The following is a 12,713-nucleotide window of genomic DNA, read 5'->3' on the forward strand; positions in this document are numbered from 1 at the left end:
ATGTCTGACAAAGAATATCAAGTTGTTTTTCGCAAGGCGAGTAGAGTGGAACTTTTGTCTAAAATTGAATGCAGACTTCTGACGGAAGACGATGTACCGAAAGTGCTGCCATTTGTAGAGAAGTTCTTCACAGCAGCAAATGAATTTTACAAAATCATGAAGGCGTTGACTAAGGATGTCGGTGATCACGATCAAGCAAGGGCTAAAATGAAGATAAAAGATGGCATGTCGTTTGGGATGTTTCACAAGGTCACAGGCGAGTTAGTCTCCATTGCCCTAAACAGCAAGCACGAAAAATCTGATGCCCAAAGTCACAACGAGGACAACACTAAGGGACATTCGGTAAAGTACAGTGAAATAATAAGAATTATAAACTACACTGAAGGCAACTTGTTCAAGACTTTAAACACCGATACGATTATGCTGATGAGTATGATGGCTACAAAACCAGATTATATTGGTATTGGTCTCAAGGAATCAGTGGGATTCCTGAGTTTAGTGGAAGAAAAAGCCAAACAAGATGGCTGCCAATATATAGTATCGACTGCCACGAGTTATTTCTCACAAAAAAGCATAGAACGTCTTGTTGGTTTTAAAGTTTTGCGAGAAGTAAAGTATGCCGATTATGTGGACCATCTGACTGGCGAGAAACCGAATTACAATGCTTCATCGTTGCATACCAGCATAAAGGTCTACTACAAAAAACTTACCGTAATCTAAGTAAATATAAGCTTTTGCTGCCAGCCATAATGTATAAATTTAAGATAGGCCTTCTTGCTTATGTATTCTTTTTACCTGTTTCATCTTATTCGCACCTATTTCGGGCTTGGTGATTGTTCAAAGCCATTGTGACGCTATGCGCGCTTTTACCAAACGAAATAAACTCAACTTATTCAATAGTAAAAACCGCCAACAACAAAATAAAAAAGAGTCGAACAACGCAAACAATGACACCGTAAGCGTAAATAATAAACGCAAGGACTTCAATTTAAATGTTTATGTCAGAGTTGTAAGTCGGGTCGGGCTTTTTGGGCCGGGTTCGGGCTTAGGTATTTGTGAGAAAACGGGCCCGACTTTACGTTCCGTGTCCGCCAATTTTTTTTAAAAATATAATCACTCAGCTAAGTAACTCTGACTTTGACCTAATGCCACCCTACTATAAAATGTATTGTTTACCCCATTGTCTACTATTGTTCATTGTGTTTGTTGTCTATCTCTTTTTTTCTCATCCTTTGTTGCAAGGCTTTCGTGGATAGGCCAGTTGTTCGGGCCGGGCTTCAGGCTTATACTTTCGGGTTCGGGCTCAGATTTCGGCCCCGCTTGCAACTCTGGTTACGTAATCTAAGTAACTGGTATGGCAGCATGGTCTTGATCGTTGTCTTTTTTGTAAATACAAACTAACAAAGGAAAATCGTTTTTTTTTTCAAAAGTGGTTCCTTTGAAAACGCAAGCCAGTATTTACAAAGTGGTGTTTTTGTCATGGATAATAAACAGCACAAATTTAATAACCCACGGAGCACGGTTTTTGGTTAGCATTTAAGTTCGTTTGTTATATTTTCATAATCGGGTTAATTGTATCTGTAATTGACGAAATATGTAAAACTATGCCGCGATAATCGAAGTTCAGGGTTGGTGCAAGTGTATTTGTGGTTGGTGCCTGTGAGGGACGGATGTGTTTTACCCGTCAATCATTATCTGCTGGTCTTTATTCTTATCATAAACATTGCCACTACTGACAACTAAAGGTCTGCAAAGGACTGTAAATGCGTGTAATACAATTACATCCGTGGTTGTTTGTATTCATGCAATCGTAATAGCGGATATTTTTCACAAAAACATACGATGGAAAAATAGAGGATAGATGCTGTTCGTTGTTTATACACGCAAAGGTGATGACAGACGATTCAGTCGAAAAACATGCAATACACAATGAATAAACTTTATGTGGCAGGAAGAAATACGCAAAAAATCTAAGCTTTAATTACAGTACTATATGTGTTTTAAATCATTAATTTTACAACTTGATAAATTGTACCCGGATAATTTATTCTTTACAGACCACCAAGGCATTAGTATTAAAGGATTATTTGGATGTCAATCCATTAGATCTCGATAATGCTAGCGACTGTTTCGTCCTAAACAATACATAAATGCGCCAAAAACACAAGTTATTCGTACTATACAGAACAAATGTAGAAATTACTAGTCATGTAATGGCTTCAAAACTATAGCTATATCAGAACTGAACCAATGCTTTAAGCTTTATGTGGCAAAATATTCTAACTACAACGATTTCGAACACCATCATATTGTTATGTAGGCTCATCTTAAATGGAGGTGCCGTTAGGGATTCTTTCAGGCAAAAGGTAAGTGTAAGGATGATCAAGTTTCAAATTTCTCTCTTTAATCTTTTTCGAAAACACTTCCAGGTCGGCCTTAAAATCTCTCTGGCATTGCAAGGTTTCCTCATCAGTGAAGAGACGTTGCGGGAAGTTTCCAAGAAACACCTGAAAAAATATGTTGTGATTCCTTAAGGTCGACAAAGTTATAATTTGCTGTAAGGAATTTGAGGTCCTAATATTTTTATATACAGTGTGGGTAAGATGGATACATTTATACTGGGATCAGCACTGAAGCACCCATTTAGGCCAGCGATCACGGCTTCTGTCGAGGGTCGACTCGCAGTGCCTTGCCATATAAGAATGCTCGGGAGACCGACTTGATTCGAAATAACGCCTTCGTACTACGATTTATATTTCAGGCATATTTGTTTTATGCTTTTGAAGTCTAATAAGTCCAAAGCGCAACCGCTTTATGTTCACAAGGTTATAGGTTCCAACCCTCCCTCTCCACTTGTGTGTCCATAAGCAAGAAACTTTGGGCGACATTGCTCCAACGAGATGGATTAAACTACATTAAAGTCACAATCTTCCCACATCGAAAAACAAGTATAACATAATTCAATGGATTTACAATTGCTTGGCGGCGGAATCATAGTGAGTATAAGGTATTTAGGGGTTGTCCAAACATTTCTCATGGTGACAATAAATTAAAGTTGTCTTCTTTAGTTGCTTTGAAATCATCTTATTTGCAAAGCTATTTCACGCTGGTGCGCGGTTTAAACATAACGACTCACCTCACTATCAGAGTAAGTGGAGAGAATAAAGGCAAACGCGATGAAGGTGCCGCTCACTCGAACTCCAGGCAATGATGTCATGATCCGCTCCATTGTGCCCTGGCATTGATTTTTTTAAATTAAAAGTTTAAACCCTTTAGAAACTGAAGGTAATATGACACAATATTCGGCAAAAGTATAAATGGTTTCTTAACGCGAACAACATTTACGCTAGCCAACTACCACCTGTTTGCATGAACTGATTAACGCTTAAAATTTTTTTAGTTGTGAAGTTTTCATGCTTAATAAACAATTGCCAAATATAGGTATGTTAGTAAGATGTCAAAAAAGACTATTTTGCACTGACCTCGCCTCTTCTGTGGGGCGGAAGCATCATTCCACCAGTGGCGCTAGGGATGTACTTGTAAGTGTCAAACTGACCGAAGTTAACGGCCGAATGCTGAGCTGAGCTCGTGAAGATGACGGTATGACAGATATCAATCTGAAAATCAGTACGTTGACTTTATCGCTAATGAGACTAAAGACCCTAAATTGGGGGTCAATTTATCATCTTTCGGAGGAAAACAATAAAGCACTATTTTTAGATAAGCTCGATTAATTTGTTTAATTTCAGGATAAAGTTACTTTAAGATCTGAAGAGGGGTGAACAAAACAAAACATGTTGAACCTCTGGAATAACTTAAGCTTGTACTAACACCTGCATAAAGGTGATATTATGCCTGGCAGCAGCAACAGCTTATATGTGTATTATTAAAATGGGTTTAATCCAAAGTTTCAGCGTAATAAGAAATGCTATGACGGTTACATTTATTATCGTTTTTTGTTAAGACGCACCAATTGTTCCAAAGTGTCAATATGATCTGGAACCCCTCTATAGTCTCCGTCTTGCCATGCAACACCTTCAACTGCCACGTCTCGAATCCAATCTTGTAATTCAAAGTCTTCCCTCACGTCCTGATAATAAAATGATTAATTGCAAAATGTGAAAGCAAAACCTTTCCGTAAGGTTCTTATCTTTCAACGCTACCCACGTTAAAAAATTTAGACCTAATGTATAACCGAACACTTTTTGGACGTTTGAATTTCGTTTTGCATCTAAACAGTTTCCTTTGGTTGGAAATAAGTGCCATGCAACTTTGTCATTGACAACCGTACGACAGCAAACGCAGAAAAAATGCAAGAAAATACATTGCCCTGTATTTGGATAAGTCAAGCATTCATAGATGCGGTTCTGCACTCTGTTAAAATGAATCTAATAGAACATCGCGTCGCACAAATACACCGGACCGTTTCTCTAACTGAATTGATTAGATCATAAAAATATTAATTTTAGATAAGGCCTAAATTAGCACTGTGCAAAATCGATATATCAAGTTCCACAAAACCGATGAAGAAATTAAACTACCTCGTCACATTTGTAGTAAACCTTCAACACGCTGCCGACGTATTTCCTCATTATTTCCCACAGTTCGAGCACGTCATCCCGGTAATAGTAATACGGAAGTAGTTCAGGGTCGTCCAATCCTAAATGCCACATAGAAGAATATGTTTATGTTTAAGTTCCAGCTAACTCGACTTTTAGTATTTAGTCTTTATACCAGAATTTGTTACTTGAGAAAAAACATAAATATTTAGCGTTCGTTTTTTTTTTTTTTTTCTAGTACGCGATTCTGTAGATAGTTAAGCTACATTTATTTATTTTTTAGCTAATGTTGTATACTATTGCAGTGTTTACTAACAACAAATTTTCGTTTTTTCATCCTTTGCTTCATATAATTTAATCTTACTACCTTAAAAATAAGAATAAACTGGAGTATAAAAAAGCAATTTTTTAGCAATCTTTTACCTAATTTTTTGATGTAATTCGGAATCATCAGATTTCCAAAGTTAAAGGTTTTGTAATTTTTCCTTGCAAGCTCCGATGCGGCTAAACGTAAAAAGAAATACTTTATCAGAGGAAATCAGTAAAAATACGCTGCCTCTAAACGTTCTGAATACTGACTCCGGTAAAAAATCTTATTTAATTTTTACTTTTGTCCGCTGCCAAACCGAACTTGGTCAATAAATTTGCAACATCTCCAAACACGCAGGCATACAAATAAGAACCTTATAAAACTATTTTGCACTCGCTACACTTGTCCGTATGTCTTTGTTCGGCTGCACTAACATGGCCTACAGGCAAAAACAGTGTGCACTGTCTGCAGCTTAGTTTTCTGGACAAAATTGAATAGTTTCCCGATTTTGGGGGATTGTTTATGGTGTCGGATAAAAAAAACAGAAACTTACATATGGCCAACGCTTTGTTGGCTTTGCCTGAAGGCGGGATCAGGTTTTGCCTTGCGTCGATGTTAATAGCTGCCACGTTCTTCACGTGAGGGCGTAGTAGTTTGTGAACCGGATGAGACCGCGGTAAACAGCGGAAGCAAGCGATACCGATGGTTTCAATGATGCCATGCGTGTTCACATAGTGGACGATCCACTAAAAATAACAAGTTCAACTTTTATTGGGTTTTAGTATTAGAGTTTGCCGGGGTTGTATGGAAGCAATTTTAGCCGCTCAGTTTTATTACATAACTAACTTTTGAACTCAAACACATGTTTTGTAAATGTCTAACTTCGACGGTTTGGGCCAACTTAAGATGTACTTTTCACCATACTTGTACAGAATATTATCATGAAAATTTACAGATGTTACTTAGGTTATTTTAAAGCAGTTTTTTAGTGTTAAGTCAATGGTTTACTTTCGTTTTCCCCTTTATTGCAAAATCTTTTACTTGGAACTGATGTTTATCTGCATACAAGGTTTGCCAACATAGTACATACTTGTTATTGCACTTGTAGTCTGGTAGAAGTTAGTAAAATTTGCAGAGCAAAGAAAAAACGTCTCCGAAAAAACTACCTGGTGAAAATTTCCCTCAGCACATCTGAAGTACATTTTAGCCAACAACCACTCATCCTTGCTATCCAAGGACGTGAAAAGGTAATCTCTATCTCCAGGCACCAGCTGAATAGCAATTGGCACAAACTTCTTGTCGGGTCGGACGTAGAACATTCCCATTGCATTTGCGCAATAAATCTGATTGCCGTCGAAGTCTGTGTTTCGGGAAATTCCTTCCAGGTGCTTGTAGTAATCACTCACGTAAATTAAGCCAGCCTGTGGATAATTTGCAAGATTTATTTTAAGAGCTTAAACGCATCTATTCCTTTTTTACGTCATGTTTTAGCCAGATTTTGGATAGAGCAAAAATGTATTTAGTGTTTGTGGAAGTTGATCCGCATATTCGATGTTATTTTCTTAATCAACTTCTCAGGTGATTACAGTTTCCGTTTTAAGGTGAGTCACATTATCTTTCGGAAATGATTAATTTGCTACATAGTTGCATAACCGTCAGAAGGGTTAATCATATGTTTGCTAAACAAGTTAAGATAGTTTGCTATACACGTTCTAATGAATAAAAGAGACCGATGGGTGTTGATCCCACGACGGTGAATAATATGCATCTGTAAACAGCTATATGTTGACAACAGACAAAGCCAATGTATTTGTAAAGAGCAGGATATTATGTTGTTCTCAAATAAAATGCAAAACCCAAGCAGCAAGTCAAACCAGTAAATCTTAAAACCGTGAAGTGCGTAGGGGAGAGTGGGGTAAGTTGTTACAGGGGCGGGTTGTTACAACGCGAATAACTTCGGCAATGTTTTCATGAAACCGCTGGAATTACGCATGTCGATTGGTACATCCGGGACGGCCAGCGTGACAAAATTTGGTTAAATTTGTGCGGGTATTCGCTGACTTCTCAAATTTTGCTATTTTGAGGTGTCTAAAGTAAATTTTTGGACTTAAGCTAAATCGACTCTCCTAAAGCACACAATTTAAAAAATTCTATGATGCAAGTTTTTTTGTCAAGTGATAGTGATATGTTAGTAACTTGTAAAAGAATAAAGTTGCAAACTTTAGCTAATTTTAAGTTCAGATTGGTTTAAGTTGCACCATGCTGGTGGGGTGAGTTGTTACAAGGTGTCCCACATCTGGAACAATGATTAACATATGGGCCTGAGAAAGGTAATACTTAACTTTTGTAAATAAATAATGTGCTTAAAATGTTGTTTGGTGACAATATGTTGTTATTGCAAGCTCTTTACTTTCTAAAAAGTTGATTATGTGTGTAAAATCCAGGTTTTGGACCAAGTTTGAAAACTTACTACTATATCGAGGACAAGAAACTGTAAGGAATATAGGATGTCAATCATTCCATGGTTAAAGTTATGTCAAAAGTTGAAGTTTGTGAATTCATTGACATAAAGTACTTTAAAAATGAATTTGATTGTAAACTGTGTTGTGTTCGTTCTATAAACCCTTTGATCTGTTTTGTTATTTTAATAAACAACATGATTTGTGACATACAATGATACTTGATATTACAATACTCACACTGTACATGCAAGCTTGTGATGTGACTTCTATTTTATGAAAGAAACTTAAATGTTGGTGCAAAACAAGATACTTGATATTGCTACCATTCCAAAAAGTTTACTTTTGGACTCTAAACAACTGTTTTGTTCACTTTAGAAACAAAGATGTCACCAATTTAGCAAATTTGGATTGGAATTTCTGAATCGTGATGAACAAAATTGTATAATTTGATTATAACTCAAAATAAATAGTTAAGATGAGTAAAAGTGGTTATATTATATTTATGTTACAAAACACACAATAAAAGAAATAAAAATTGTCACATTTGTGGATGTGGAAACCTCCCTAAAGTACTGTAACAACTCACCCCCACCATGGGGTGAGTTGTTACAACAGAGCATCAACCAGAAAACGTGAAATTTTTTTTTTTACAAGTACCAATTTATTTTGTTGGTAACATGTTTACTAGACTTGGGGGCATATCAAACTCCACACAAAAAATCAGGATGATCTGAATAATAATTCAACCCCAAAATTGCAGCGAAACAAATTTTGTAACAACCCACCCCACTCTCCCCTACGTTAGCTATATGTTGGCATAAATTACATAAAAGCAATGCGGTTTTCATAACTTATAATTGTTTTTTCCTCATACGAAATAATCTTGTACATATTTTGGTCCCGTTTTGTAAACATAACCAGACCACTTTATTTACCTCCATTTCATCCTCCAACGTTTTTCCTTCTCTCAGTAAACCTTTTAGATCCGCAGTGGTTACGTTAAAGCCTTCTGGCAGTTCGCTACAGCGATAAAACGACAAGGGACTGATTCCGTTCAAGGTCAAACGTCCCATTCCTTCATCAGTATCCCAACTGTTGCATAAAAACAAATTTGTCATGTAGGCAGCAAAAATGGTATATGTAGGATTTAAATGTATTTTAATCGACTACGACACAACCTAATAAGTTGTTAGTTAATTGCACGAAATGAATATATGATATAATAACCAGATGTTTAACTGTTATTGACACACTCTTACCGACAGGCATGTTATGTATTTAAACACCTTGCGCTTTCTGTAAACTGTTCCAATATACGTCTCGATTAGTTTGAGTATTAATCCTTCAATTAAATGTTGTAAAACTAATAGCAATGCGAAAACAGACGCTTTGCAACGAACTGGGTTAAAATTAGGACCGATCGTAAAAATTTAAAAGTCGATAACTTTACGTTTTCGAGCACACAACTCATGAGATTTTGTTTACCCGTCCAATGCATTAGCCTTTGCTCGCTGCAGATCGTGGTGTTTGTAAAGTCGATGGTAATCTTCAAGAGTATTAAGACCAAGAACGGTGGCTGTAAAACAAATACAATTAATATTTAAAGAACACAAACATTTTTCTTCAAAATTTGTTTTTCAAATTCAACAACGAGATAACAACTTACTTTTTAAGAAAAGCGCTTAGTTTAAAAAAAAACAGAAAAAAATGTATGTCTTTTTGAGGCAGTTTTATTTTTGCCGCAAACTGCATGGCACTTTGCTACGTGACAAAAACGAGCCAGCCACAACTGCATCGTGATAAGGCTGATCGAAATAAGGAACACCGATCCAATTATTTTCAAAACCGCATCTGCACGCATTGCTTTCGCAGCATAACGTCACGTTTAACGATTATTGTGATTGACAAATGAGAGGCTGTTAAAACCGTGTAAACTTTGCAATTTGGTCGACATACTTTGCCAAAACTATATTTGACTTACATGTGATTCTGTGAGCATAAGACTGCAACAGAGCAGTAAAACGTGACCGTTGCAAGTCGGAATTTCGTACTTCATCTCTTTTAAGGAACCGAGGTAGGTCATCGTAGACTGCAGCTCCCAGAACGCGATTCATACCCCAACCTAAGTGAATCAAATACGAGTTTTGTTCAGCAATATAGCAGATTATACTATTCGATCGAACATTGTTCAAACGGGAATCTAAACATAGAACTTAAAATGAGAATAATTTAGGCCTAAGTTTCGAAAGAATTTTTTTCAAATATTGAATGACACTATATACTTCAACCTAGAGTATAAACCACCTATCCAACAGCAGGAATTATTGTATGCAGGGTTCTACACCAACTAAGGTGGAAAATAAGTTAACAGGGTTCCTGCGGGTATGGAAAACCTGGAAAGGTTATGAAATTTAAATTTGTATTTTTAAGGACTGGAAAAGTTTTGAAAAAAGCCAACTTTTGCGTAAGGCCTTGAAAAAGTATGGAATTTGGCGCCGGTTTTACCCTGAAAATGGCAGATAGAGATAGGAATTTCAAATTACGCAACGTTTGTATATTCGTTGCAAGTATGGTAAATTGGCTACATGTATAGCAAAGTCTTTTTTCTAGTTTTACTATGGGAATTGCTTGATTTTTTTCGGTTAAGGTTTTTTTCTTTTTCTTAAAAAGTTTTGGAAAAGTCATGGAATTTATAAACGAAAATTGCGGGGAGTTTGGAATGTCACAAATGCCGTACTATTCAACAATGTAAACAAACCGAGTTCTGTCTGTGTAGGTCTGGGGGACCAGGCAAAAAGGACCTTCCTCTCATCAACTTCCTGTTGACGAAGCGACCGCACATACTGGTTGTCAACTTTTTGAGGCAGCATGGCTGAAAAACGTGCATAATATTTTAATTGAAAACAGAAAGTTCATTTTCAACCAACAACTCTACTGCTGTGCATTTAAAGTGGTAAGGTCCGCTAGACATGCAGTAGTCATATTTTTTGCCTCGTTATTAGCAACTGTTACCTTAAAAGTGCTTAAATAAGAGAGGTCCGTTAATATATAAAATTATATTAAACTTATAATAAGCATAAATTATTAAGCTAAAACACCTGCCATTTACGTTATTCTCTTGCCGTTTTACTGGTTTTACTTGCTACTTGGGTTTATATTTCATTTCATTTGTGAATGTCATAAGAATTACGTTATGTTGTTGCAATAACGCTTCTATTGGTTTTGATTCTTGATAAACGTAAAACTTATCAAAAAGATTGCAAACGGGTCGCGTCGTATTGGAAAATCTCTTCGCCAAATAAAAACGGTTGGAAAGCAGTGCCACAATAATAAGGAATATATTAGAACAGTTTCTCAACCTTCTCCTCTTGTCACTTCGAGTTGGTGTTCAATCCAATCGTAGACCGGAAATTCAACGCGCTTGTTGTTCAACTTCACCACGATTCGATCGCAAAGCCATTCATCTTCGCCACGCCCGTGCTCAAGCTCTGTGAGAACATGGCAACAACGTTGTTACAAAGTCGAAACACTTGAACTGAAGAGGTATCGGCTAACGCACACGCATTTACATGCTTAGTAAAATCCAAAACTATTTAAAGAATTGCTTTAAACCAGCGCTGTTCAATCTTAAGCTCTTTTCAAACTTCGCGCGGTCAAACTGTCATAGTAAAGTCGTTTAAAGAAAACACACCGAAATACCCAAAACAGATGCGTTTTAATGACATAAAGGCTTATTGTAGTCAAGGTAAGCCAACTGTTTGTTTGTTTTTTGAAATATTGAACTAAAATCACCCGATTCATTGCACTAACAAACATTTCTTTACTTCTTTTTAGCAACAACGTCTGTTCAAAAAATAGAAATCTCAAAAACTTGCACATAAACGTTTTATCATTAACTCCTGTCATCAAGCACTTTCAGCCAGTTAATTTACCAGACCAATCATATAAGAATAAGAGACACGTCCATTTAGGTTTTTTTAAGTCTTACTTATTCTGACAATGAGTGGAAGTCCAACACTGGGTGCTGTGAGCTTAAAATGATTGACTTGTCCTCTCTCAAAGTCATTTGACCAGAAATGGTCCATATTATGCCAGCCGGTAGATTTTCCATCTTCGCCAACAAACTCAATGTAAACTGATGAATTGGTTCCAGCTTCTGAGTAGGCATCGTCGGTCTGCGGGATATCAATCCAGTTAATGATTGGAAAATTCGCCTCTAGTAGTTTAATACTATGTTTAATGATATCATCTTCTTTACTCTAATGATATCATTTTTGCGATATCGCACAAATCAGTGCTTATAAATCTAGCTTATACACTTTTGTACAATGCTACTGTACAAACATCCAAATGATAGACATTTCTTTAAGATATCGTGCCGAAAATAAATGGTAACAGTTTATGCTTGAATAGTGAAACTATTTAACGTGTGTGCGTATGTCTTGGAACAGTGGTTAGGTTACTTGATCGCCTGTGTGTGTCGTTATAGAGATTTAACATCAGGTACGACTTCTTTGAATAGGCGTATTAAAACCCTGTGGCTGTCAACAACTTGTTTTGGACCGAATTTTGATGTGCGCTTTTCAGGAGACACACCGTATAACCCCAAACACTTTTTTTACACATTAATATGCAATTAATTTGAATATTAAAATTTCTGCAAATTGTCCAGTGATATTCACATAAAATGCATCTGCACATAAATTTCATAGCATAATTTTAACTCTGCTCATATTTCTTTGTATGAAACGGTACAATCTTGAAACCCGACTCAAATCTGAATTGTTAAAGCCAAAATTACACTCGGAAGTTGAATTTCTTAGAGGAAGATTACGACCCAAACGTGGCCGAATGTGAAGTCAAGCATGAACCAAGCCCGTTCTATTTAAGCGAGGATCTGTCCGAAACCAAAACATAACTCTAAAAAAAGGAACTCACCGTTATGGAGACATTGTAGGTGACAGTTTCTTCTTTGCTCAAAGACATGTTGAAAGTTTTGCCTAAATGTTAATCTACGATCCTTCTTTACTTAACGTTAACCACTTTGTTAAGCTGAAATACAATATTCGGATGTTTATTCCCTTTTTGTACACTGGACACTGAACATGCTACACAAGCTATCAAGGAAGGATGTACACAATCATTTATGGAAACTTTACCAAGAAATTTTTTTTTTAATGTTTCGAGTCCTTATGTATTGCTACGTTTTCTTTTGCCTAGCGAAATAAACTCAACTCAACATCATTCCAAACCCAATCTCTATTTAAAACGCCCGTGCATCAAAATACTGCAAGAGACTACAAAGTCATACTGAAACAAAAACTATTGGCCAACTTATCCAGTGAACACTGCGGCATTTCTCTCCAAACAAACGGTTAGCAT

The 12,713-nt window shown here is 36.5% G+C and overlaps 2 protein-coding genes and 1 long non-coding RNA gene across 3 annotated transcripts; 2 read left to right on the plus strand and 1 right to left on the minus strand.

Moving 5' to 3' along the window:
* LOC145232695 (uncharacterized) lies at positions 1-720 on the plus strand. The gene has a single exon (XM_080097366.1). It carries the CDS (start codon positions 1-3, stop codon positions 718-720), a length of 720 nt encoding a protein of 239 aa, XP_079953492.1.
* Positions 721-1,773: 1,053 nt separating this feature from the next.
* LOC145231956 (allene oxide synthase-lipoxygenase protein-like) lies at positions 1,774-12,400 on the minus strand. The gene is made up of 15 exons (XM_080096428.1): positions 12,270-12,400; positions 11,320-11,506; positions 10,691-10,819; positions 10,090-10,203; positions 9,313-9,453; positions 8,817-8,907; positions 8,267-8,423; positions 6,036-6,290; positions 5,423-5,615; positions 4,983-5,063; positions 4,542-4,660; positions 3,971-4,090; positions 3,483-3,617; positions 3,137-3,235; positions 1,774-2,507 (listed from the first exon to the last, which is right to left on the minus strand). The coding sequence occupies exons 1-15, from the start codon at positions 12,315-12,317 to the stop codon at positions 2,328-2,330; spliced, it is 2,049 nt and encodes a 682-aa protein (XP_079952554.1). The 5' UTR covers positions 12,318-12,400; the 3' UTR covers positions 1,774-2,327.
* Positions 6,774-7,574, plus strand: LOC145231959 (uncharacterized). Its single transcript, XR_013860800.1, has 2 exons — positions 6,774-7,199; positions 7,314-7,574. It is a non-coding gene; the product is annotated as an uncharacterized LOC145231959 (long non-coding RNA).
* Positions 12,401-12,713: the final 313 nt, after the last annotated feature.

Source organism: Phallusia mammillata, chromosome 6, assembly GCF_965637545.1.
Source record: "Phallusia mammillata chromosome 6, kaPhaMamm4.hap1.1, whole genome shotgun sequence".
Lineage (NCBI taxonomy): Eukaryota > Metazoa > Chordata > Ascidiacea > Phlebobranchia > Ascidiidae > Phallusia > Phallusia mammillata.

What these genes read in the sequence shown, in the direction of transcription:
- LOC145231956 (XM_080096428.1), bottom strand. Translation starts at nt 12,317, where the DNA reads ATGTCTTTGAGCAAAGAAGAAACTGTCACCTACAATGTCTCCATAACG. An exon ending in CGAAGTGACAAGAGGAGAAG is followed by an intron (nt 10,204 to 10,690) that starts GTTGAGAAACTG and finishes CACGTTTTTCAG; the next exon opens with CCATGCTGCCTCAAAAAGTT. An exon ending in AAGGCTAATGCATTGGACGG is followed by an intron (nt 8,424 to 8,816) that starts GTAAACAAAATC and finishes TTTATGCAACAG; the next exon opens with TTGGGATACTGATGAAGGAA.
- LOC145232695 (XM_080097366.1), top strand. Translation starts at nt 1, where the DNA reads ATGTCTGACAAAGAATATCAAGTTGTTTTTCGCAAGGCGAGTAGAGTG.